The sequence below is a fragment of the Oncorhynchus mykiss genome, chromosome 7 (genome assembly GCF_057628025.1).
Source record: "Oncorhynchus mykiss isolate SJ-2025 chromosome 7, ASM5762802v1, whole genome shotgun sequence".
NCBI classification, from domain to species: domain Eukaryota; kingdom Metazoa; phylum Chordata; class Actinopteri; order Salmoniformes; family Salmonidae; genus Oncorhynchus; species Oncorhynchus mykiss.
This window is the reverse complement of record NC_143028.1, coordinates 41,785,290-41,812,540: the sequence shown is the minus strand read 5'-3', so window position 1 is coordinate 41,812,540 and position 27,251 is coordinate 41,785,290. Positions and strand designations below refer to the sequence as shown.

Genomic DNA, 27,251 nt, shown 5'->3' with positions numbered 1-27,251 from the left:
AGTGTAAACAGAGAAGAAATCAGAGAAAATTGGTATCAGCTGAATGTTTTTTAGGACTAAATGTTTTACAACTGAGGCCTTGCAAGGAATCCTGTTGAAGAATGTTCCACCCTCACAGGTCCCCGAGCCTGTTGGGATGTGATTCGAGTTGAACTGTGACTGAAGGAGAGGGATGATTTTTTTTAATGTGTCTATTTTTCTATTTTGCATGATGTCTCCACCCCCCCCCCCCCCCTCTTTTCCTTTTGTGCAAATAATTGTTTTCTATAGTTTACTACACCATACAGTAGGTGCCGGCAATAGACCGTATCGTTTGTAGTCTGCCAATAGACCTCAAAGAAGAAGAAGAACCAACTAATGGCTGGAGGAAAAAAGGAAGCGTGATTGTTGGTTTGATGAAGTTGGTTGAAAATGGAGGCGAGTAGTGTGGACGAAATGGAGGAAATGGAGAAAAGGTTGGAGAACAAAGAGCTGTGCTGGATTGTGAACAATATGGGTGTCAGTTCTGCTGGTATGGAGTGGGAGGATGAGGGTTGAGGACCGGAACTGCCGGTAGTGGAAAGACATACAAAGAAAAGAGATCATGATACAGAAAGCAGTGGAGTAGGGGGGCATAGTGCAGAATTTGGTTGATGTCCGGTGCAGAGAGAATCTAGAGCGGCTCAGCGATATGGAATCAGTCATGATGTATCATATGCAAAGGCTGTAAGACAGAATGGTGGAACTACAGTGCAGGCTGATGGAGCTTCCATGACTGCTCCTGTACTAAGTGGACCTAATGTGGTAGCTGGTGCTTCTGCTGGGCCTGGCATGGTTTCGAGACTTGTTCAGAAATCTTGTGCTCATGAATGTGCTGTGTCAAAGGACACTTTGATAGTGAAAGAAAGTTAACTTCATAGCTTTCATTTAATTTTATCAACACGCCTCAGAGCAGAAATGGAAGGATGGAAGGTTATGGAAGGTTATTGTGGATAAGGCAAAATAGTTATTCAGGGTAACAGATGCTACTGCCGAAATGGTTGTTGACATGCTGAATAATCCTTAGGGGGGATTGTTTCAGCATAATATTAAGTCCAATGGTTGGGGGCTTGGGAGTTTTTTTGTTTGGGGGGGGGGGGGGGGGGGTATACATTAGTAGGGATTTATCTGTTTTTCACATTTTATTTTCTTAGTAGTACAGAATTAGGCAAGCCATGATTGATCGCACACTCCAGCACAGTAGGCGGGGCATGCACATTCAACGTTTGTTTGCGAACCGCCACCGCAATGACATCATAGAAGAAGAAGACCCAACCAATGGTTGGCCAGCTATATACCGAATCCATCCGAGTTCAGCCGATGATTTCCGGCGTCGTCGAACCAGATTTTGACCCAGTTGTTTACTATCGTTGATATTTGATCGAGGATTGCAAAGACATCACAAATGGTAATGTTGGTTAACTAAATTAATAAAGAGAGGCGTTTTATTGTATGTGAATTTCACGGTTAGTTGCCTAGCATTGAGGTAGATTCGTGCTAGTCCCTGGCTAAGGTAGGTAAATTAGCCAGTAATTTTGGGTATTAAGCAAAGATGGTGGATAAAGGAATATAGTTCACCCTGGCCGTTTACCATTGAAAAAAAGGTAAGTTCCGGTCTACTTAACTGGGTGTGTCTCCCATAGGCACCAATGCAATAATGAACCAGAAAAAAACAGTGAGTGGGTTGTCTCGCTTCCTTTTTCGTCTGTGGTATCATCAAGATCCATATTACTAGCGAATTTGCCATCTGGAACGCGGCAGAATTCGTTTGTAAACAAATGTCTCATTGCGCAGACCAGTACGACTCGATGTAGAGTGTAAGTAAAATAGTAGATATGACACAATTTAAAATGTTTATGTTGTGTTTGCCATCAGGGTAGTTGTTTTTTAAAATTATAATTAGCCGATCAGACCGAAACTCCAGCGGTATAGATAGATAGTTTTGCCCTACCCAACGATAGAATATTCTGACCCGGGATGTTTTGTTAAGAGCCCAGATGCTTGGTCTAATCCAGGCCCAGGGATGGGCAAATGGCCCACGGACCAATTAAAAATAAGTAAAAACCTAGTGTCGTAATTGTAGTGTACATGGAGCCAAATGTGGGTGAATTTAATGGCTGAAAACTTTGCCCCAGTATCTGTGCTAAAACTTGGTATTCACTGTGATCAATTAGAGGTTAAAGAAATGAGAGTAAGGAACTCAGAGATAGCCTATGGCAAATGCAGCAGTAGGTTGCGTCATCAACTAATTGAAATACATGGACCTAAAGTCGACAAAATAAAAAACAGTAGAAAATATCCTGGTGAAAATTCCTTCAATTACATTCATCTCTACTACGCATGTCTGCCTCTCTTTCAATCTGTCTTGATTTGAGCTATTGCTAGTGAAGTGCAACATATCAAATTATCACTGGGTTGGGCCTGTTGCTAGCTAAATTGCAACATTGTATTAACTAGCCTATTCAGGGCCCTCAGAGTTTGATGTGCCAGTGAGCTCGGGACAGCCACTGCATATGTGGGATCGTCAGATCATGATATTTTTCTCTTTCACACCGAGGCTTGTTTGATTTATCGAGGCCGGCAGTGTTGGAAAGATTTTTCAAATACTGAGGAACTATCATTCTCAATGGATGTTAAAAAATACTATTTACTTGTGTGAGGTGAAGAGAAAATGACTGAGAAGCTCAATTTATTAGTGGTGTATGTGTGTAAGTGTCACTTTCCTACATATGGTGTGTCTCTCCAGAATGCATGCATATCTTTGCCACACACCCCTCCATCTTCTTGATGCAATATTTTAAATGACACTCAACACACATCTTTACACACATACTGAACAAAAATATAAATGCAACATGTAAAGTGTTGGTCCCATTTTTCATGAGCTGAAATAAAAGATCCCAGAAATGTTCCATACTCACAAAAAGCTTACTTCTCTCAAATTTTGTGCTGAAATTTGTTTACAAAGCTCTTAGTGAGAGTTTCTCATTTGCCAAGATAATCCATCCACCTGACAGATGTGGCATATCAAGAAGCTGCAAACAACATGATCATTACATCGGTGCACCTTGTGCTGGGCACAATAACAGGCTGCTCTAAAATGTGCAGTTTTGTCAAACAACACAATGCCACAGATGTCAAAAGTTTTGGGGGAGCATGCAATTGGCATGCTGACTGCAGGAATGTCCACCAGAGCTGTTGCCAGAACATTTAATGTTCATTGCTCTACCATAATCTGCGTCTAACGTTGTTTTAGAGAATTTGTCAGTACGTCCAACCAGCTTCACAACCGCAGACCACGTGTATGGTGTCGTGTGGGCTTGCTGTTTTCTTATGTCAACGTTTGAACTCAGTAAAAGTACCCCATGGTGGTGGGGTTATGGTATGGGCAGGTATAAGGTACGGACAACAAACACAATTGCACTTTATTGATGGTATTTTGAATGCACAAAGATACCGTGATAAGACCCTCAGGCTCATTGTCGTACCATTAATCTGCCGCCATCACCTCCTGTTCCAGCATGAAAATGCACGGCTCCATGTCGCAAGGATCTGTACACACTTCCTAGCCGTTTCACCTCCATTACATATGACAGCGCATTCCACTTAGCACCGCCATTAGGAGTGGGACAACATTCCACAGGCCACAATCAACAGCTGGATTAACTCTATGTGAAGGAGATGTTGCGTTGCATGAGACAAATGATGGTCACACCAGATACTGACTGATTTTATGATCCACGCCCTTTAAAAAAAAAAGCTATCTGTAATCCAAGTCATGTGAAATGCATAGATTGGGGCCTAATGAATATTTCAATTGACTGATTTCCTTATGTGAACTAACTCAGTAAAATCTTTTAAATTGTTGCATGTTGCGTTTATATTTTACGTAAGTAGTCCGACCCTTTGCTATGAGACTCGAAATTGAGCTCAGGTGCATCCTGTTTCCATTTATATTCTTAGATTTTTCCGAGCTCTAGAGTTCCTCTGTGGAGATGGAAGAACCTTGCAGAAGCACAACATTCTCTGCAGCAGTCCACCAATCAGGCCTTTATGGTAGTGGCCAGACGGAAGCCACTCCTCAGTAAAAGACACATGACAGCCTGTTTGGAGTTTGCCCAAAGGCACCTAACGACTCAGACCATGAGAAACAAGATTCTCTGGTCTGATGAAACCAAGATTGGCCTGAATGCCAAGTGTCACGCCTGGAAGAGACCTGGCACCATCCCTATGGTGAAGCATGGTGGTGGTGGCAGCATCATGCTGTGAGGATGTTTTTCAGCGGCAGGGACTGGGAGACTAGTCAGGCTTGAGGCAAAGATGAACAGAGCAAAGTACAGAAATCATTGATTTAAAACCTGCTCCAAAGCGCTCAGGACCTCAGACTGGAGGCAAAGGTTCACCTTTCAGCAGGACTATGACCCTAAGCACACAGCCAAGACAACGCACAAGTGGCTTCAGGAAAAGTCTCTGAATGTCCTTGAGTGGCCCAGCTAGAGCCCGGACTTGAACCCAATCGAAACATCTCTGGAGAGACCTGAAAATAGCTGTGCAGCAACGCTCTCCATCCAACCTGCCCGAGCTTGAGAGGATCTGCAGAGAAGAAGGGGAGAAACTCTCCAAATACAGGTGTGCCAAGCTTGTAGCATCATACCCAAGTAGACTTGAGGCTGTAGTCGCTGCCAAAGGTTCTTCAACAAAGTACTTACTGAGTAAAGGGTCTGAATACTTCTGTAAATGTGATATCAGTGTTTTATTTTATTATAAATTAGCAGTATTGTGTGTAGAATGATGAGGGAAAAACTATTTGCTTTCAAAGGCCCATCGGGTCGACCTCCAGAACAAGCTACTTTAGCTGTAGTTCTCATACTCAAGGGGGTTTACCCAGCTGGGTTCTCAGCTGATAGTACGGACCACAGCTGGCTCCATGTGAACCACAATTCGGACGTGCTATTTAATCCCAACGCTCTGTCTAATCACAAATACACCTCACTTGCGATACGGTTTTGTTAACCTTTTGGAACCTAACTTTTTCATAAAAACGAGATCGTCTTTCAAATACAAAATATACACTTTCTGTGCTCAGTTTAGCAAAGTTGCACCCGGCTGTTTCACACACTGCCTCGGCTAAGACGCATCCTCTCACCTTGCGCTCGCATTACAGTTGGACTATTCCATTCCCCATTTACAGTGTTTCTCAAAATACAGCTGGGTGCAACTTTCCTAAACTGCTTACTGTAAGTGTATCTTTTGCTGGTGGACCAAAACCGCTGTTTGAAGCTGGTGGACCAAAACCGCTGTTTGAAGCTGGTGGACCAAAACCGCTGTTTGAAGCTGGTGGACCAAAACCGCTGTTTGAAGCTGGTGGTCCAAAACCGCTGTTTGAAGCTGGTGGACCAAAACCGCTGTTTGAAGCTGGTGGACCAAAACCACTGTTTGAAGCTGGTGGACCAAAACCACTGTTTGAAGCTGGTGGACCAAAACCGCTGTTTGAAGCTGGTGGACCAAAACCGCTGTTTGAAGCTGGTGGACCAAAACCGACAGTAACTTTTTAGCCTTGGTCCATCAGCTTCAAACAGCTGTACATTTTATTTTATTTTATTGTTATATATTTCACAGCGATTTAGATGGTACAATGGTTCCCTACACCACCTGTCAAACTTATTCCATAGAGGGCCGAGTGTCTGTGAGTTTTCACTCCTCCCTTGTACTTGATTGATCAATTAAGGTCACTAATTAGTAAAGAACTCCCCACACCTAGTTGTCTAGGTCTTAATTGAAAGGAAAAAGCAAACACCCGCAGACACAAGGCCCTCCATGGATTGAGTTTGACACCCCTGCCCTACACTATTCAGTGCTTGTTTTCTCGCAAACTGAAATTGAATGAACAGTGTAGGATTTAAACAGGATCGGTGTCCCCCCCACGGGACGGTTGAGCTAACGTAAGCTAATGTGATTAGCATGAGGTTGTAAGTAACAAGACAATTTCAGAGGATATAGACATATCTGATATGGGCAGAAAGCTTGAACAATAATTTATCTAACTGCACTGTCCAATTTACAGTAGCTATTACCGTGAAAGAATACCATGCTATTGTTTGAAGAGAGTGCACAGTTATGAACTTAAATGTATTCATTAACCAATTAGGCACATTTGGGCAGTCTTGATACAACATTTTGAACAGAAATGCAATGGTTCATTGAATCAGTCTTAAACTGTGCACATACACTGCTGCCATCTAGTGGCCAAAATCTAAATTGCACCTAAACTGGAATATTACATTTGGACCTTTCTCTTGCATTTCAAAGATGATGGTACAAAAACGAGAACAAAATGCATGCTTTTCTTTGTATTATCTTTTTCCAGGTCTAATGTGTTTTATGCTCCTACATTAATTTCACATTTCCACACATTTCTAAGTATTTGCTTTCAAATGGTTTCAAGAATATGCATATCCTTACTTCAGGACCTGAGCTACAGGCAGTTAGATTTGGGTATGTCATTTTAGGCGAAAATTGAAAAAAGGGGTCCAATCCTTAAGTAAGAGGTTTAAATATTACCGTCTATTGAATGGGCTAGTTTAGCTATGAGGTTTGATCTGATTGGCAAGATGATTATGATCTTCTGATGTTTATCTCTTCCAGGACAGTGAAGTGTCAGACTTCGAGCCTGCACCGGGGCTTGTGAGCACTATGGAGGGGGAGAAGGCACCGGTGTACTGCATTTGTCGAAAACCTGACATCAATTGCTTCATGATGTGAGTTTATTCAGATGATCATAGAAGTAAACATGAAATTACTTTGAAACATTAACCTTGGTTTCATAGGGCTCACATCTGTTTTCCTTGTAGTGGTTGTGACAATTGCAATGAGTGGTTTCATGGTAACTGCATCAATCTCACAGAGAAGATGGCCAAAGCTATCAGGCAGTGGTACTGCCTGCGATGCCAAGGTGAGATTTTAATGGTTTACCATTCACTATCATTTACATTGGGTACTCACATGTGCTTTCAAACCTTACACAATGTCTGTTGCTTTTGATTAGACGACAACCCATCATTGGAGATAAAATACCGTCCAAAGAAGAGCCGTGAAAAGGAGGCAGAGAGCCAGAGAGAGTCAGAGAGAAATTTTGAAAGACAGAACAGCACTCCAGATTATAAATCTGAAAAGCGCTGTGGATCAAATGTTAGTTATTTTACATCTTAACGTTATGTCCCCACTTTCTTTCAATGTGTCTTTGGAGCTACTCTATTGGCAAACATACAGTGCTTTCAGAAAGTATTCATACCCCTTGACTTATTCCACATTTTGTTGTGTTAGAGCCCGAATTCAAAATGGATCAAATAAAATGTTTATCTCACCCATCTACACACAATATCCCATAATGACGAAGTGAAAACATGTTTTTAGACATTTGCGCACATTTATTGAAAATTAAATACAGTTATCTAATCTACATAAGTTTTCACACTCCTTTGATCTTTCTTGGTAAGTCTCTAATAGCTTCCCACAGCTGGATTGTGCAACATTTTCCCATTTATTAATTAAAACATTTTTTCCAGCTCTGTCAAGTTGGTTGTTGATCATTGCTAGACCAACATTTTCAGGTCTTGCCATAGATTTTCAAGTAGTTTTAAGTCTGTAACTGTAACTCATCTACTCAGGAACATTCACTGTCTTCTTTGTAAGCAACTCCAGTGTAGATTTGGTGTTGTGTTTGGGGTAATTGTCCTGCTGAAAGGTGAATTCCTCTCCTAGAGTCTGGTGGAAAGCAGACAACCAGGTTTTCCTCTAGGATTTTGATTGTGCTTAGCTCCATTCCATTTATGTTTTATCCTGAAAAACTCCCCAGTCCTTAATTATAACAAGCTTACCCATAACATGATGCAGCCACCACTCTTCTTCAAAATATGGAGAGTGGTTCTCAGTAATGTATTGAATTGGATTTGCCCCAAACATAACACTTTGTATTCAGGACAAAAAGCTTTGCCACATTTTTTGCAGTATTACTTCAGATCCTTGTTGCAAACAGGATGCATTTTTTGGAATATTTTTATTCTGTACAGGCTTCCTTTTCACTCTGTCATTTAGGTTAGTATTGTGGAGTAACTACAATGTTGTTGATCCATCCTCGGGTTTCTCCTATCACAGCCATTAAACTCTGTTTTAAAGTCACCATTGGCCTCATGGTGAAATCTCTGAGCAGTTTCCTTCCTCTCCGGCAACAAAGTTAGGAAGGATGCCTGTATCTTTGTTGCGACTGGGTGTATTGATACACCATCCAAAGTTTAGTGAATAACTTCATCATGCTCAAAGGGATAACACTATTATTGTTGGACACTTTTATTTCACACAGAGTGAGTCCATGCAACTTATGTGACTTTTTAAGCAAATATTAATTCCTGAATTTATTTAGGCTTGCCTTAACAAAGGGATTGAATACTTATTGACTCAAGACATTTCAGCTTTTCATTATTTTTGTTAAAATTTAGAAAAACATAATTCCACTTTGACATTATGGGGTATTATGTGTATGCCAGTGACACAAATCTTAATCAATTTTAAATTCAGTCTAACAACAAAATGTGGAAAAAGTCAAGGGGTGTGAATATTTTCTGAAGGCACTGTATCTTTGTCTCTTTTGTGTTTCTCAGGTTAAGCGCTCCGCTCGTATGTGTGGGGAGTGCGAGCCCTGCTTGAGGACTGAGGACTGTGCCACATGCGACTTCTGCAAGGATATGAAGAAATTTGGTGGTCCCAACAAAATAAGACAGAAGTGTCGATTTAGGCAGTGTGATGTCCGAGCCAGGGTCCGTTTCCTAATGATGAGACTATGCCATCAATCTTATTTTTCCTCCTAACTTATTTTCAACTGGTCAAAAAACAGTTGTAGTCTTGCAAACTATGTGACATAATGTCTCTAATTCTCTGCAGAAAATGTTGCGTGTGAAGGATGAAGAGTTTAATTTGCGTGAAAGGAGGGATAATTCCTACCACCGGCAAAGACGATATTCAGATGACTACGATAGTGAGGCAGAACTCTACGAAAAGTACAAGGCGGCAGGATACGACGAAAACATGGTATTACAATATAATTTTCAGCCTAGTTTCTCATGTATCTAACAACAACAACAAATTGAAATGCATTCAAAATACACACAGATCATCTTTAGCTTGGGCAGCACTTTCAAGTATTTTGAATGTGGGTTCATCTATCGTTTTTTTTTAACCCAGCCATGGCTCAGTAATGAGGAGGACGGCCCTCCCTTCAGCCCTGTCCTGCGAAAGAAAGCTGTTAAGGTCAAGCATGTGAAGAGACGCGAAAATAAATTTGACAAGAAAGTAAGCACATTTTATTTTTTAGATCTAGCAAACACACAAAGATTATTGTTACTTGTATCCATGCGGTTGCCGTCCACGTCTACCAAATATTTGAATATTTCAGCTTTTGTTTTTTATTGCATCATGGGAATATTACTGTCGTGACAAAATACATAGAAGTGGAATGATTTTACCTGACAATATAATATGTGTACAATGGGATTTGTTTTTGTGAATTTACATCAGAAAGAGTCACGGCGGCACAAACCGAAGCAGAAGCACAAGGACAAACTTCGGCACAACAATAAGGGCGATGCCAGAGATGGAGGAGGGCAGCGGCAGTGCCTCGGGCCCAGCTGTGTTGAGGCAGCACGCGCCAACTCCAAATACTGCTCAGAGGAATGTGGCATAAAGCTGGCTGCCAAGTAAGAACACAAATTACAACACTGACACAATGCAACAGTAAGAAAATGTGTCGACAGTAAAATACTTTCTATTTCTGTCTGCAGCCGGATCTTTGAGATTCTCCCTCAGCGTATCCAGCAGTGGCAGCAGAGCCCCTGTGTCGCTGAGGAGCAGGGCAAGAAGCAACTGGAGCGGATCCGGAGGGATCAGCAGAACGCCCGCATACGCCTCACCGACATGGAGAAACGCTTCCATGAGCTGGAGGGCATCATTGCAAAGGCCAAGCAGCAGGTGGTCCAGCAGGATGAGGAGGTGAGCCCCTTCAGTATAAGAACTTTTGTTGTTGCCCACTCCAGTATTTATCCAGTGAGGTCAAAGCTCCTCAGCTAGAGTAATGTTTTTCCCGTTTGGGTTCAAATCTTTCTTTTGTTAATCTTTTGGTTCCTGTTTCAGGCGAATGAAGGGGATAATGAAGAAACAGATCTGCTGATTTTCTGTGTGTCCTGCAGTCACCCTATCAACCCAAAAGTGGCATTGCGACACATGGAGAGATGTTATGCTAAGGTGAGTCTGTAGATCATCATAATATATGCGCTAACGTTTTTGACTGGGAAACATGCTACAGGCTTCAGACAGAGACTTCCTGTTTAGTTTCTCTGATCTTGGTTCTGACAGTTTGTGGTATACATCCAGATTGCAGTGCACTTGCCTGATGAGTGTTTGCTTGCAGTTGCTGCAACATCCTATATGGGGAGAAGATGAAACGTACAGAATGAACACTTAATATAGAGTACTAACAATATGAATATATAAGTTGCAAATATGCACTCCTACCAAAAGGACCAAGGAAATGTGTACTATTTACTGTATAAACTGATAACATTCTGTATTTCGCTCTTTTGCATTGACAGTATGAGAGCCAGACTTCTTTTGGTTCCATGTACCCAACTAAGATCGAAGGGTAAGAGAGTCAAGCACTTTGAATGGGTTTGCTAGAAGTGGACTTTGTTTCACCAAGGTATTCTATGTGCTTTTTGTTTTCTCAGAGCAACAAGACTGTTCTGTGATTTGTACAATCCCCAGAGCAAGACCTACTGCAAGAGGCTTCAGGTCTTGTGCCCAGAGCATTCCAGGGACCCAAAGGTCGGTGATGATTGGCAAGTCAAATCCCAAAGAACTTTGTCATAAAGCACACTAATTGTCCTGCTGTTTGACTTATGATTTGTACCTTGGCTTCTCTTGCCCTTCTCATGTTTTGTGGGTAGGTCCCAGGGGATGAGGTGTGCGGCTGTCCTCTGGTCCGTAATGTGTTTGAGGTGACGGGAGAGCACTGCAGGGTTTCTAAGCGCAAATGTAATAAGCACTACAACTGGGAGAAGCTCAGAAGAGCCGAGGTGGACCTGGAGCGTGTCCGAGTGGTTAGTAGTGGAATGCACCACATCAATCTCTTATTTTAGGCCACTTCATCCAGGTTGGGGTCAATTCCATTAGAATTCCTTTAGATTAGAATCAGAAAGATCCCAGGATTCCAGTTCATCTTTTGATTTCTAGCTAACTTGAATTGGAATTGACTAAGACCCTGGTTATAACAAACATATAATTGACCTTCATAAGTAGTAGTTGATATGATCGTGAAAGTGAATTTTAAACATTTTGATTTCAAAGACAGTTTTCAAAAATGATTTTAGTATATTAATCATTACACCTTGCTTTTCTCCCAAAATGTATTTGTGAACAGTGGTACAAACTAGACGAGCTCTTTGAGCAGGAGCGCAACATGAGGACTGCTATGACCAACAGGGCAGGTCTACTTGCTCTCATGCTGCACCAAACCATTCAGCACGACCCACTGACAACGGATCTCCGTTGCAACAAGGACAGATAGACAGCCACATCTGCATCTTCATGTTATTTCTGAGTGGCATTTTTGTACATTTGTCAGATTTATAGTATATCTTAGAATATAATCCTTTCCATCTTTTTGTAGAGACTTCGGCTATTTTTATTAAGGATTTTATGACTTTTGTGCTGAAATTGATTAACTGAAATATTTGAATGGTAAATTAATATATTTGTCCTTGTTTCCAGTACTATTGCTGCACTGTCACTGCTGGTATCTCTCTAGTCAAGAAAATAAAGGATATGTGTACAACACAAGAAGTTGATCATTTTCAGTTGCATTTATATTTGTGTTGAGTATTTTGCTTTGTATCTTTGTTTGATGATTGTCTCACCATGTGTAATGTCATTCTGTTATCGCACCCACTAAGAAACAGGTACACCAGTGGTTTCAAACCCCTTTAGCTGCACTATACCACAGTCAACTGTTAAGTTGTCATGAGATGGAATATTCCACACATTCACACCACAAGTTAGTTTAGTAGTCGTTAGCTAGATACTTTTTTATTAAGAAATATAAAATATACAGTCATACTTTACAACACCAGTATACAAACAAAAAAAGAGTCGCGCGCTAGCTACTAAAAGCAGGCATTTCACGTGAGCGAGAAAGGATACGTCTAAACAGTATCATTGGGACGTCCCAACTCTGACGTCACTCCACTAAAGTTCGGTTAAGTGAAGCGAGAGGTTTTACTCCGCCCAAAATCTGGCAACGAAAATAAGTCCACGAAGTGAAGAATTTTTGTATGGAGGTCAGAGTGTCTAATTTGGTCAAAAATACATTGAATTACTATTTTTTTTACGTGAGGCTTATTTGATTGAATAGATGTTTTGTAATGGCTAAGTTATGAGTGGATGCACGTGGCATTTCGGCAACTTTGAAAAAAATACTTTATTTTGGAGTTATGCCTGTTGTCATGGAGACAGAGGACTGAGTCATCATGGACATAACTTGATTTAGCATGGACAATTGCCATTGAGGGGTTCCACCATTTCAAAGTAGTCAACTAAGTGGCTATTCCTATGATTTTCAAGCAATCAGCTAATGGAGAAGAAAATTGACTACGTTAAAATTGAGATTGTCTCTGGCACTGCCCCTTCTGTAAAAGATGCTGTAATGTCACAGATACAAAGATGAGTCCTTTATTCAATTCACGTGGTTTTATTGGCATGGGAAACATGTTTACATTGCCAAAACAAGTGAAATGGATCAACAAAAGTGGAATGATCAAAAAGTGAGCAGTAAATATTAAACTCACGCAATTTTCAAAAGAATAAAGACATTTCAAATGTCATATTATGTCTATATATAGTGTTCATTGTTGTTAATAAAGTGTTAATAAAATAAATACATGTTGTATTAACATATCTCTACGGCATGTTGGTCACACAAGTATTTGCCCTCTTATTGGCTAGAATGGTCCCACCTGATTTCACCTTCTCCCGCCTGCCTTCCATCTTTGAGGACATGAATTTCCATTGTAATAGCGGTCACGCGAATGTCTTGTCAATGTAATATACACTGTCTAAGGTTAAGGTACATTTTGGGGTAAACTAACGTAGCAGTAGAAATAGTAAGGGGTATGGACGACCCAAGTATCCATTTTTGCGTTTAATTTGTGTTTCCTGTTATGTTGCATATAATATCCGGTTCTGAACCGTCGATGGTAAGTTTTCGATATTTGATGCTGTTTTGAAAATATTTATGCTGTTTTGTTTTGGAGCTGCGTCCATTTTTCACATGTATGTTTCTCCTCGTAAGTGGTGGGTGTGCTCGTTAGCTCTGTCCAATAAACAGTCAACGACGTTTTTGCTAGCTAATGTGGCTAACTGATCTAGCTATACTTCCGCTTACACTGATTATATGAATAGGTAACGTTATCTATCTAACGTTAGCCCTAATATGTTTCATATATTTGTCTGTGGTATCTCGGTAGCGGTTTTGGTTTAAATATGTGATTGTGTTTGAAATGACTTTAGTTTTTTTTGCCATGGTGGTCGTGAATTGTCGTTTGCTTGTTAACGTTAGCTGCTATGTTAACAAGCTAGCTATCTAGCTAACGTTAGTTAACAATCAAAAGGCGACGAAGTATGGTAGCATTAGCTAGCTAACGTTAACTAGCTTATCTGTATGATGCTACTATGTCCACTTATGTCGTTCTTACCAAATACCTGTTAACGCAGTCACTAAAATAATCAGTACATAGGAGAGGAGCATTAACTAACTGTTACATTGTTAGAGTTATTGATTAACGTTGGTTTGATTATTGTAGCTAACGTTACAGTAGATAGGAATTGACATGTCTGAATATATTTGACATTGTGGAGGATGCAATGTCTTGAATGATGCTCCATCTCGTTTCAAGTGTAAAAAAAAAAAGAAGTAGATACAATAATATGGCAAATACTGTCAAATAATAATAATTTAAAAAAACATTAACAACAAAATAAAGTTGTATAACTACTAAAAGCAATACAACTAATAAAAACTACTAATACAACTAAGTACCTATTATTTTCCTATATACGTGATGTTTCTAATTGTTAACAAAACTTACCTACTTTCAACTACCGGACAGCTGACTGTCAAGTTAGAAATATATTATGAGTAGCAGTCTCTGGCAATAGCAGACTGGTTTGATTAGGCTGAAACTTCTTGAACAGCTCAGCTGACTGTATTGGGATGGTGTGATGTGGATGCATTGATTCAGGGTATACCCATGTGAAATTCTGCTTACAGCCTGCGTAAAGCCAATGCTGTTATTTCTCAACTTTATCTTTTCAGGTCCTATACATCAATGGGAAGACTGAAGGTTTTGGGAAGCCCTGCGGGGATGCAAGCACATATACAGAGAAGCAAAGTTTATGCTTGAGTTACTCTAGGACCCCACTGGATGTGAGCACTCCTCTGTATTGTTATGCAAGGTCTTGGATGTGTGAACCTTGGAAGTCGTTGTTCAAGAACATTTTGGAGAACATTTAGACCTGTGGCTTCATGAGTGTATAGAGCCACAGAAATGAATGAAGGGCTGGTGGATAACCGAGGTTCCGGGAGAGGGCCAGGGGAGGAAGACATGGAGATAAACGGAGAGGTACTAAAACCTACAAATGATCTACTTATAGAAAGGGAGGAGAGGACTGACGTTGGGGACAATGGGCTGGAGAGGACCTCTCAGGTCCTATCGCCACTGGAGGCCCTGGCTCCCTCGGACAGCCTTGACATTCAGGACCATGCCACCTCTGTTCCTGTGATGACAGGCCATGAGCAGACAGAGAAGATCCCAGGGGGAGTTGCTGAGGAACAACCTGTAGACTGGTTTGAGCCCCTGGAGGATGACAATTATGAAGATGACACACAGGGTTGGAACTTGGGCCTTGCGATGGGGGAGCGACGTGTGAATGGCAAAGGGGATGCCGAAGAGGAGAGTGTCGCAGGGAGCGAAAGGAGCGGTAGCGTGGCAGGCCTTGAGAAGAAAATCAACAGCAACAACCTGTATGTTGAGTGAGATGTGACACTTGATTTGACAAGCTTTGGCTGCTGTTGTATCAATGTTATTAAAACATGTCAGGGTTTCTAGGGCCCATAAATCAATACAGAAGTTGGCTAATTTACTCCCCAACATAAAAGTACCCAACTTTTCTAAAGAAGGATTTATCTGGGGCAGTGAATTGGGGCAGTTGAGTTTTTTTTTTTGTTGTCATGAATCTTGTCCTGGAGGTTAGCTGGCGCAGGCACAAAGTCATCCAATCAAATTTTAACATTAAATTAAGACCTAAAGCAAAACTTTATTTTGATATTTTTTGCAATATAGACAATTTTATCTTCGCAGCTGGCCTATCAAGCAGAAATTGCTCAGTTCTGCCTCCGGGGCAAGATTCATCACAATTAACGTCAACCTGCTGTAATGGGCCCCAAATGTTCTTTCTTGTAGCAAATATGTAGACAGTCAAACTATACAGACTAGCCAGTCGATATGCTCTGCTGTTATGTTTTATGCTCTTATGCTGATATACTTTGCTGACATGTGTTTTTATTTTATGCCAGGTTTTCTGTTTATAGACGGAAGAAAAAAGTAACAGTTGAAGAGGGCTGGGAGGACTGGCCGGCACTTGGAAAGGGGTGGAAGCGCAAAGCGGTTGTTCGTCGTTCAGGTTCTAGTGTTGGCCAGAGTGACGTTTATTACATGAGGTAAAAACATTCTGGCAAAACTCAATTTTTAAACCATGGGTCAGTCTAGATTTTTAACCATTGGTATTGTCTCATGACATGAGGTTCATTGTTATTTACGAGAGCTCACTTGCTGTACGTGTTTGAATAAGCCGTTGGTTTGAAATAAAAACGCGGTAAAACCAATTTCTTAATAATACAGAGTCCCACAGCGCATTCATTTCATTGTCAGTATTATATTAAGGTAACTTTTTATAAATCATTTATGCCACTAATGGATCACACTATCTTTATTCCCTTCTCTGTGAACCTGAAGTCCGAGTAATGAGCGTGTGAGAAGTAGGGTTGAGCTTTCCAAAGTCCTGGCAGATACTCTGGACATGACCATGTTTGATTACAAAGCAGGGGTGTTCAGGGGTGCTGGACAACCCAAGCCCTTGCGTGCGAGAAAGACGGTAATAATAAAATAAAAAGCTCCTAGTATTTACTTGAAATTATACCTTTTCTTTCACTTCACTAATTTCAATGTATTTTCTAACAACTATCATCTTGTCTATTCTAACCCATGGTCTGTTAGAACATACAGAAGGATCCTCCTCCCTTAGTGGACTGTGGATTTTCCTCAGAGTCCAGCTTGAAGGACAGAGGGGACCGGGCAGACAGTCCTGACTCCCATCACAGACTGACCCCTCTGAGTCGCAGCTCTATGGGCACGCCAAGCAAAGATCTCCAACATACCACTCCCCCAAGACCGAACTCGTCTCTCGCGAAGATTAGTTCAGCTTCTGTCGCTCATGATGTGGAAGATGTGAAGCAAAATGCAACTAAACTGCCCGTGAGCCCTGCATCATCACTTTCAGTCTCCATCAATGGGAAGGCTGGTTCAGAGCCCTTCTTTGGGTGAGTCAAATGCTTCTATGTTATCCTATAATTTTATCTCTGAGAATTTAAGTTTACAAATTCCTCATACATAATCATGGTTTAGGCTATATATACACTGAACAAAAATATAAACGCAACATGTAACGTGTTGGTCCCATGTTTCATGAGCTGAAACCAGACATTTTTCCATAAGCACAAAAAGCTTCTTTCAAAGTTTGCGCACAAATTTGTTTATATCCCAGTTAGTGAGCATTTCTTCTTTGGCTAAGATAATCCATTCACCTGACAGGTGTTGTATATCAAGAAGCTGATTAAACAGCATGATGCACAAGGGACAATGAAAGGCCACTCTAAAATGTGCAGTTTTGTCTCGCAATACAATGCTACAGATGTCTCAAGTTTTGAGGTAGTGTGAAATTGGCATGTGGACTGCAGAAATGTCCACCAGAGCTGTTGCCAGAGAATTTAATGTTAATTTTGTCTACCTGAAGCCGCCGCCAACGTCATTTTAGAGAATTTGGCAGTACGTCCAACTAGCCTCAAAACCACAGACCACATGTAACCACGCCAGCCCAGGACCTCCACATCTGATTTCTTCACCTGCAGGATCGTCTGAGACCAGCCACCTGGACAGCTGATGAAACTGAGGAGTGTTTCTGTGTGTAAAAAAAGCACCTTTGGGGAAAAAATAATTCTGATTGGCTGTTCCCCCCCCCCCCCCCCCCATGGCCCCCGAGGCCCACCCATTGCTGCGCCCCTGCCCAGTCATGTGAAATCCATAGATTAGGAACTAATTAATTTATTTAAATTGACAGATTTACTGTATCTCAGTAAAATCATTGAAATTGTTGCATGTTGCGTTAATATTTTTGTTCAGTACATATTTGTTAATTTGCTTATATTTGCCCTATTATATGCATGTGTGAATTGGAAATGTTTTTTTGCATGTCTGCTTGAGTGTTTTCCCCTGAGATACAGCTTTCTTAAATGTAAAATAAGCAAAGAATACATGGGAGTGATTGAAGGGGTTGATGTTAATATCTTGAGGATGATTGTGATATTATGCACTTGGTAACTTGCTTCGATACTCTTTATTTCAGCATCTGTGCCATTTGTGGTAATTCATATACAGGCTTAGAGTGTGAAAGGCAGATGAAGAGTCCCTGTTGCACCATATGCAGGGGTATGTCAACTCTTTAGTGTCAATTTTTAAGTTTAAAAACATTGTAAATGTGCTTGTTTTTACTGTTTTATGAAGTATACGTTTAATATTGTGTTAACAGTATCCCTCTTTGCTTTTAGCCAACAATCCAACTATAGCCAAGATTCAACTTCATCAAAGATTCAGAAAGGTAAACAGGTGTTCCTCAACTAACGAGTCTACTACTCCCATTTCTGTTTTTAGCAAGCGTGCATGCTCCTCGACTTCCCGTTTTGTATTTTTGACTCTTTAATTATTTAAGTTTTACGTAGTTAAATAAGGATTTATCAACATAGGTCTAAATGGATAGGAATACTCTAACTCCAGAATTCTTGTTGTCTGTTTTAGTGGATTCCTTGTGGTCACTGTAGGGCTTGCCTTACCACAGAAGATTGTGGGAGTTGTGCCAACTGCAAAAAAACACTGAACCCTGACACCAGAAAACTTGTCCGCTGTCGGAAACGCAAATGCAAATGTCCTATCCTCAAGGTACAGACTGACCAAAGAACAGACAGAGATTGAAGAAATCCAAGTGGTGATTTATTTTGATTGTATGTGTATTTCAGTATAAACCCGATGGTCCCCAAATGTTGGATCCCTATCCCATGACGAATTTTCAGGTAATTTTCTAGAACCCCATTACCTAGGATATCTTAGTTTGCATGTATATGACAACTACAGAAGGCCCTGTCTATTCATATCTATTATGCTTACTCAATATAGAGCAGTATGTCCCACAAGTCCACATATGAACATTGGCAGTGAATTTGGAATATTCTTCACCTCTCCATGAAAAGCTCCCATAACTGAATGTAAAGCATTTGTTTTGCAGATTGACAGCAGAGAATTGCAGGTAACAATACCCAGCCCTCTCTAATAATACTCCTCTAATCCTTATCTTAGTAATCATTTAATATGCAAAGGAAACTATGAATGTAATTTAATAATAATGGGGCTTTTTCTTTCGCGTTGTTTTTTAACTTATATTGTACATAATGTTGCTGCTACCGTCTCATGACCGAAAAGAGCTTCTTTAATGAGTCCGACGCGAAGGATATACTGCTTACACGAGACCAGGCCCAAATCCCCGTCATTCGCGTGAAGACGGAAATACAGGGAGCCGAGGATGGGATGCCATGCTAGAATTCATCGGCGAGTGGGTAAACCGCCTCTACCATCCGTTCTATTGGCAAACGTGCAATAATTGGAAAGTAAACTGGATGATCTATGATCGAGACTATCCTACCAATGGGACATTAACTTCTTATGGCTGAGATCGACTTGACAATAGCCAGTGGAAGTGCAGGGTGCCAAATTCAAACAATAGAAATCTGATAATTAAAATTCCTTAAACATACAAGTATTATACACCATTTTAAAGATACACTTGTTGTTAATCCCACCACAGTGTCCGATTTCAAAAAGGCTTTACGACGAAAGCATACCATGCAATTGTTAGGTCAGCACCTAGTCACAGAAAAACACAGCCATTTTTCCAGCCAAAGAGAGGAGTTACAAAAAGCAGAAATAGAGAGAAAATTACTGACTGAGCTCATGGGCTTTTGCCAGACCCCATAGTCAAACAGCTCTTATTGTCTCCCACTTCGCAGTAGAAGCCTGAAACAAGGTTCTAAAGACTATTGACATCTAGTAGAAGCCTCAGGAAGTGCAATATGACACTGTATATTGGATAGGCAGACTTGAAAACCTACAAACCTCAGATTTCCCACTTCCTGGTTGGATTTTTCCTCAGGTTGTTGAGTTCTATTATACTCACAGACATCATTCAAACAGTTTTAGAAACTTCAGTGTTTTCTATCCAAATCTACTAATAATATGCATGTTTTAGCTTCTGGGCCTGAGTAGCAGGCAGTTTACTCTGGGCACCTTATTCATTCAAGCTACTCAATAATGCCCCCAGCCATAAGTTAATTGTAATATCTTATGTTTCACCGAGTCGTGGCTGAACGACGACACGGACCATATAGAGCTGGCTGGGTTTTTCATGCATAGGCAGGACAAGAGTAGCTACCTCTGGTAAGATGAGGGGTACGATTGTATCTATTTGTCAATAATAGCTGGTGTGCAATGTTTAATATTCAGGAAGTCTTGAGGTATTACTCGCCAGAAGTAGAGTACTTAATGATAAGCTGTAGACCATACTATCTACCAAGATATAGTTTATCTATATTATTCGTAGCCAACTATTTACGACCACAAACCGATGCTGGCACTATTACCGCACTCAACGAGATGTATCAGGCCATAAGTAAACAAGAAAATGCTGCACTCCTAGTGGCCGGGGACTTTAATGCAGGCAAACTTAAATCCGTTTTACCTCATTTCTACCAGCATGTTACATGTGCAACCAGAGGGAAACTCGAGACCACCTGTACTCCACACACAGAGACGCATACAAAGCTCTCCCTCGCCCTCCATTTGGCAAATCTGACCATAATTCTATCCTCCTGATTCCTGCTTACAAGCAAAAACTAAAGCAGGAAGTTCCAGTGACTCGCTTCATACGGATGTGGTGAGATGACGCGGATGCTAGGCTACAGGACTGTTTTGCTAGCACAGATATGTTCCGGGATTCATTCAATGGTATTGAGGAGTATATCACCGCAGTCAGCGGCTTCATCAATAAGTGCATTGACGGCGTCGTCCGCACAGCGACCGTACGTACATATCCCAACCAGAAGCCATGGATTACAGACAACATCTGCACTGAGCTAAAGGCTAGAGCTGCTGCTTTCAAGGAGCGGGACACTAATCCAGACGCTTATAAGAAATCACGCTATGCCCTCACAAACCATCAAACGGGCATAGCTTCAATACAGGACAAAGATTGAATCCTACTACACCGGCTCTGACGCTCGTCGGATGTGTCAGGGCTTGCAAACTATTACGGACTACAAAGGGAAACCCAGCTGGGAGCTGTCCAGTGACGCAAGCCTACCAGACGAGCTAAATGCTTTCTATGCTTGCGTCGAGGCAAGCAAGACTGAAGCATGCATGAGAGAACCAGCTCTTCCGGATGACTGTGATCACGCTCTCCGTAGTCGATGTGAGCAAGACCTTTAAACAGGTCAACATTCACAAGGCCGCGGGGCCAGACAGATTACCAGGATGTGAACTCGGAGCATGTGCGGGACCCCCTGCCAAGTGTCTTCACTGACATTTTCAACCTCTCCCTGACCGAGTCTGTAATACCTACATGTTTCAAGCAGACCACCATAGTCTCGGTTGGTTCCCAAGAGAGCTAAGGTAACCTGCCTAAATAACTACTGCCCCGTAGCACTCACGTTGGTAGCCATGAAGTGCATTGAAAGGCTGGTCATGGCTCACATCAACACCATCATCCCGGAAACACTAGACCCACTTCAATTCGCATACTGCCCCAACAGATTTGCAATCTCAATTGCACTCCACACTGCCCTCTCCCACCTGGACAAAAGGAACACCTATGTGAGAATGCTGTTTATTGACTACAGCTCAGCGTTCAACACCATAGTGCCCACAAAGCGCATGACTAAGCTAATGACCCTCGGACTAACCACCTCCCTCTGTAACTGGATTCTGTACTTCCTGACGGGCTGCCCCTAGGTGGTAAGGGTAGGCAACAACACATCTGCCACACTGATCCTCAACACTAGGACCCTCATGGGTGCGTGCTTAGTCCCCTCCTGTACTCCCTGTTCACCCACATCTGCGTGGCCAAGCACAACACCATCATTAAGTTTGTTGACACAACAGTGGTAGGCCTGATCACCGACAACGATGAGACAGCCAATAGGGAGGAAGTCAGAGACCTGGCAAGTGTGGTGCCAGGACAACAACCTCTCCCTCAATGTGACAACCTCTCCCTCAATTTCGTGGTATCCAGTTGGAAGTTAGTCTTGTCTCATCGCTGCAACTTCCATACGGACTCGGGAGTGGCAAACGTTGAGAGCTGTGCATCTTCCGATACACAACCCAACCAAGACGCACTGCTTCTTGACACAATACCCACTTAACCCGGAAGCCAGCCTCACCAATGTGTTGGAGGAAACACTGTACACCTGGCGACCGTGTCAGCATGCACTGCGCCCAGCATGCCACAGGGGTCGCTAGTGCGCAATGGGACAAGAACATACCTGCCGGCCAAATCCTCCCCTAACCCGGACGACGCTCGGTCAATTGTGAGCCCCCCCATGGGTTTCCCGTTCGCTGCCGGCTGTGACAGAGCCTGGACTCGCACCCAGAATCTCTGGTAGCACAGCTACCCTTTTGTTTTTACTCTGCTGCTACTCGCTGTTTATTATCTATGCATTGTCACTTTAACCCTACCTACATAGTCAAATTAACTTGACTAACCTGTACCCCCGCACATTGACTCGGTACTGGCACCCCCTGTATATAGCCTCGTTATTTTTACTTTTTGTTTTATTTTTTATTTTATTTAAGAAAATATTTACTAACTCTTTCTTTAACTGCATTGTTGGTTAAGGGCTTGTATATAAGCATTTCACAGTAAGGTTGTACCTGTTGTATTTGGCACATGTGACAAATAAAATTAGATTTGGTATTGAAAAAAGAGGAAAGGGCAGAATAGATAAATCTCATTATTCCCACAGAACTCCACTTCTCAATACAGTGACCCTGAGGACTTCTCTGTGAATGTCGATATAGAAGATGACGATGAAGAGTTTGATGGTGATGATGCTGACTATGAGGTGAGCTCTGCTTCAAGATATCTTACCCCACTTCTATCGAGGAGTGCCCTCTGCTGGCCAATTACAACCTCTCCCACATTAAAACCCTGCTCTTCCTAGTGAGGTCTCCATCTGAATTTGGTCACAGTTTGGGCCAACAAGCTACCTTATATCGGTCCACTGAATATCTAGACAGTGACATGTACTTGTTGGATTTTTAATTTACATTCAACGATAGTAGTACAAATAATGATTTGTATTTTTTTCAAACATTTAAATTATCATTCCGCCTTTCAGGCTTGGGTGAGGAAACGTAAGCGGCGCTCCTGTGGGAAGTGTGAAGCCTGTAATAGTAGGACAGACTGTGGCACTTGTGATTTCTGCATAGACAAACCCAAGTTTGGAGGCAGCAATAAGAAGAGACAGAAGTGTCGTCTACGGCAGTGCCAGAGACAGGCCATGGTAAGGGTTGATTACTCACCTATGTTGAAATAATTGTCAGTTGTATGAGCATTTTGAGGGTGACCATATTTTTTGAAAGTACCGTTTTAAATTGGTCCTTGTTTGGAATTAAGCAATGGCCGTACTCATTGTTATGCCATGAATGGACTCCTAACAACGCTTTCAATGGTGCTCTTATGTGTATGTATGTGTTTGACAGAGACACTTGTTGCCCTTTCAGTTGGGCCAGACTGATTTTGGGTCCCAAGAGGGGTGGGTGCAGCTTGGCAGGCCTAGGCCTCACTTTACATACAGTCGCAAGACAACCTCAAAGAAAAGAAAAACACCGCATCTGCAAGTGGACATGGAGTTCACTGATGATGACGACGAGCCACTGCAGGAAGAAGAGGATTATCGCTACATGGAAACAGTGAGTACTGCTATGTGGAGATGGCACAATAGGGAAAGGCAATGTTTATTGTTGTCCCATCTTAATGTCACATTATCTTGAGTACAGGATTCCATGCAAATACTGATATGTGCATTAATTGTGTCTGTTATTGTTGTAGGCACATTGGCGCCCTATGCTTCCCAGCAAACGCCGGGATGAGAATTTCAGAAACCTCATACCGACAGTCCAGGTTGGAATCAATTTGGATTCAAACTTAAAGAGAACATCAACTCAAACCTATCTTTTGGTCTTTTAAAAAAATATATATATTCATTAGTCCACTGTTAATCCCAAAAAATGTGTTTGCATGTCAGCAGTCAGGTTTTCAAGATCTAGAAGTGTCACTGGCCACATCATGATGGTACAAAATGCAATGGTTTTTCCCTTTTAAGCTTCTGTTTAGGTTTACTTTTGTGGCATTTGTCTTTTGGCATTTTATATTGGTTAAAAATGCTCTTATCTTTCAAATGCACAATATTTTCAACAGATGTTTCATATTTTACAGGCTCACAAAGAGACTGTGGAAATTGTCAATAATAATTCACTTCTGGAGCATGTCCCAGATATTCTCAACCTTATAAGTTCTCCAGCAGTGAGTCACCCTTCTCTACCTTATTGAAATTCTCTTAATCATGTAATGTTTTACAGTATAATAAAATCCCATGACTCGTGTGCTCTTCAGTGTTCACCTTTTTTAATATTTAGACTGAAGTATGGTGTAATGGTGTATTTCTTTCTTATTGCCCAGTATTGCACACTGTTCAAACCGGCAGACCCCGCGGTGAAATATGTTGGACCCCCAGTTGAGAATACGTCCTCAGCAGCTCCGGACAGACAGAGTGGAATGAATGGAGGAAGGCCAAGTGTGGACATGGATGTAGAAACGCCGTCTGTGGAGCCAGAAGTGGAGGAGGTCACACCTATGGTAAGTGACCACTTCCTGCTTTGGTGCATAAGTACACTTTACAACATTGTAACTGATATTTAAGGCCAATAATTACCTTTCAATTTCAAACTACAGGAAGTTAGGGATTACATTGGATTGCTTGGATTTTAAAATATTCTATAGGAGATAGAAAGTAAATCTGTAATTGACTCGAGTTGGAGTGGAATTGATTCCAACTGTATTTTGTTACCCCTATTATGTTCTGTGTAGATCACTCAGATCTTCAGTCTTGCTGACAGTGCAGGCACAAGTGGGATCGACCAAGAACATGAGCTGTTAAAGCTACTGAAGTCCATTCACAGCTCTGCACTCCCCACACTCTGGTTTGCCATAATGGTGGAGGGCCCGACACTACAGCTACTGCAGTGCTCTAAGCTCTCCCACATGGTGGACACAACCGTGCAGATTGACCCGAGCTTCTACTATCAGATCTGTGTACAGGGCCAGCCGCTGCTCCTCACCCACCCGCTGTATGAAGCTCACCCATCCTGCTTGACATCTGTGCCCCAGGTGGCGAACCTGCTCCTGGATCTGGAGAAGTACAACGTGTGCCAGGGGGTCCCGACCAAGGAACAGCCATTCAGCCAGGCTCCAATTATCATTGAGCGGGCATCAACCTGTGACTTTCTGGTACTTAAAGAAACCGAGCACTGTGTGAGGTGTAAGGCCTTATCCTGCAGCTATTAAGGCCAGGACACCACACCGTAATAGAGATTCCCCCCCTTAATCATATCACAATCAACTTTCTACAGTTGAATGTAGACACAAATAATATTTTTTTGTGGTACAATTTCAGATTTAAAAAAATTAAAAAATATACAAACTAGGTGACATCTCAATTAAATATTTGCATATCCCACACACACAAAAAGTCTGGACACTGGATTAAGTCAGCCTAAATATTTTTGGTTTCATATTGTTAAGACACTCCAGGACCGGACTTACTCAGTGCATTGTGGACAAATACTTAAAAAATATTTTTAATCTGTAAAATACTAAAGACATGAAAGTAAAATGCATTTTGGCACATTAAAAAACATATTTAGAATATTGGGGCAAGTATGAGTATATCTAAGGTTCACTATTTGCTTCTGAAGCTGGGGGAAATGAGTTGGCGTGTGGGAAGAGTCTTGACTTTTCGGAATTGGCAGTTAGACAAGTACACTAAATTTAGACTAACAAACACCTATTTAGACCCAATCACCATCTCTTCAAAGTAAGTTACTACATATAGTTCAGTTTTTTACATTTTCAATGAAATGGGCTTATAAATTGTGTAATCCAATGTAGTGGGCTTTGAAATTATGGATGTTTGTCCATTTTAAAGTGGTTAAAATTAATGACATTTTGATGACTAGTATGATAAACTAATGAAAATATGCACTATCAAGATTGTCATTTTTGTTGACTTTTTGAAAATACTAATGTTAATGGACCAAAATACCAACAAATCTAAAAATTGATAGGTAGATGCTGTGATGTCATTTCAGCCTGTGGTGCCTGGCCTTAAAAACATTTGGTGCCGCAGGGTTACGAGTCACCAGCACTTAGCAGTGTCACAGTACAGGGCATCACAGCTCTGCCCTTAAAGAACATTTCAAGTCTGCTGGCAATGGACAACCAGGACTGTAGTATTTTACGCTTTTACCACTAGACTTTGCAATTATATTTAAGAAATTGAGGAAAGTGTTTTTTTTATAGCCCGTTTTGTTAGTCTGTCTTACAAATAAATGTACAAATCATGAGGGTTTAAAGCCTGCTTTTTTCCAATAGGTGTTCAGGTTGATTGGAGAACTAGTACAACATATAGATATAGCTTTCAGCTGCTCTCTGACATCCAATGTGAGCCGTGTGTCCTGTTTATTTTTCTTCTGTTTAGTGCTCAAGGTGGAAGGTCGGTGTGTCCACATTTCCTCGTGTAGATAAACCACTGATTATCTTGGGAAAGTAAGAAACCTTCAAACAAGTTATTGACCATTAGCACATGAGTATTGTTTGATTAGATCATTGATTTGCAAATCAATATGTGAAACCAATGCCCTAAATGAAGACCTACATGGATGGGATTCACAGGAGGCTGCAGAGGGGAGGACGGTGCATAATAATGACTGGAATGGAGCAAATGGAATGGCATCAAAAACCTGTATTTGGTACCATTTCCCTGAATCCCCTCCAGCCATTAGCACAAGCCCATCCTCCAATTAAGGTACCACCAACCTCCTGTGATGGGATTATCACATTGTCAACCATTTAACACAATGTTGTTTTGAGAGAAGGGCTTCCAGAACCTCTTCTAGAGGGTGACAGACAGTGTGATAATTCTCAAGCATTATCGTCCTATTGCCACTGTCAATCATCATCTGAAGAGAACCACAACCAAATGGCTTGCTTGATTTGAATTAAGCATGTTATGCTGTATCTTTGACAGTGCTCATGGAAACGTTGCTACATAACTACAGTCAGGTCTCTCTCTGTTGATGTACTCTTCAGATATACATCTGAAAAATACAGATTTAAGCACTATTTCGTTTTCTGTACAGCTATTTTATTTTATATAAGTAATATTTGTATTTAAAAAATTAACTCCGAAATTATTCTATCATGATTGAAAAAAATCCCTCCCTTGTTTGAAGCATGTGAATTATATTCCTATGGGGCTGGTCAGTGTTTTTTTTTCTTTTCTACTTCAGTTATTCCATATGGTTTCTTTGTAACTGTTGGTATCGTGGAGAAATCTGCATCTGTAAAGTGGGAAATTCTGGTGATATAATAAAGCCAATTAAAAAAATAAAAGTGGTGGTTTATGATGAAAAAATAAG

The 27,251-nt window shown here is 41.3% G+C and overlaps 2 protein-coding genes across 22 annotated transcripts; both read left to right on the top strand.

The window, feature by feature from the left end:
- Positions 1-397: 397 nt before the first annotated feature.
- On the top strand, positions 398-11,904 carry LOC110527896 (CXXC-type zinc finger protein 1). 11 transcript variants are annotated; one of them, XM_021609492.3, is made up of 14 exons: positions 398-1,426; positions 6,664-6,776; positions 6,870-6,970; positions 7,064-7,206; positions 8,676-8,831; positions 8,956-9,102; positions 9,256-9,363; positions 9,589-9,767; positions 9,852-10,059; positions 10,201-10,311; positions 10,659-10,708; positions 10,794-10,890; positions 11,013-11,165; positions 11,486-11,904. In XM_021609492.3, the coding sequence occupies exons 1-14, from the start codon at positions 1,424-1,426 to the stop codon at positions 11,630-11,632; spliced, it is 1,716 nt and encodes a 571-aa protein (XP_021465167.3). In that variant the 5' UTR covers positions 398-1,423; the 3' UTR covers positions 11,633-11,904. The 11 variants fall into 11 exon arrangements, 7 of the variants coding, with proteins under 7 accessions (XP_021465167.3, XP_021465169.3, XP_021465170.3 ...); XM_021609494.3 differs by having other exon boundaries at positions 1,292-1,426; positions 6,923-6,970; XM_021609493.3 differs by lacking the exon at positions 398-1,426 and adding an exon at positions 1,658-1,835.
- Positions 11,905-13,062: 1,158 nt separating this feature from the next.
- On the top strand, positions 13,063-27,225 carry LOC110527895 (uncharacterized). Of its 11 annotated transcripts, none has more exons than XM_021609490.3 (17): positions 13,063-13,316; positions 14,435-15,142; positions 15,695-15,838; positions 16,134-16,272; positions 16,395-16,717; positions 17,800-17,882; positions 18,002-18,051; positions 18,249-18,389; positions 18,467-18,520; positions 18,733-18,753; positions 22,517-22,615; positions 22,892-23,056; positions 23,277-23,465; positions 23,605-23,676; positions 23,992-24,078; positions 24,235-24,411; positions 24,643-27,225. In XM_021609490.3, the coding sequence occupies exons 2-17, from the start codon at positions 14,667-14,669 to the stop codon at positions 25,117-25,119; spliced, it is 2,697 nt and encodes an 898-aa protein (XP_021465165.3). In that variant the 5' UTR covers positions 13,063-13,316; positions 14,435-14,666; the 3' UTR covers positions 25,120-27,225. The 11 variants fall into 11 exon arrangements, with proteins under 11 accessions (XP_021465165.3, XP_021465164.3, XP_090097122.1 ...); XM_021609489.3 differs by having other exon boundaries at positions 23,256-23,465; XM_036983373.2 differs by having other exon boundaries at positions 13,305-13,406; positions 23,256-23,465.
- The last annotated feature ends 26 nt before the right edge of the window (positions 27,226-27,251 follow it).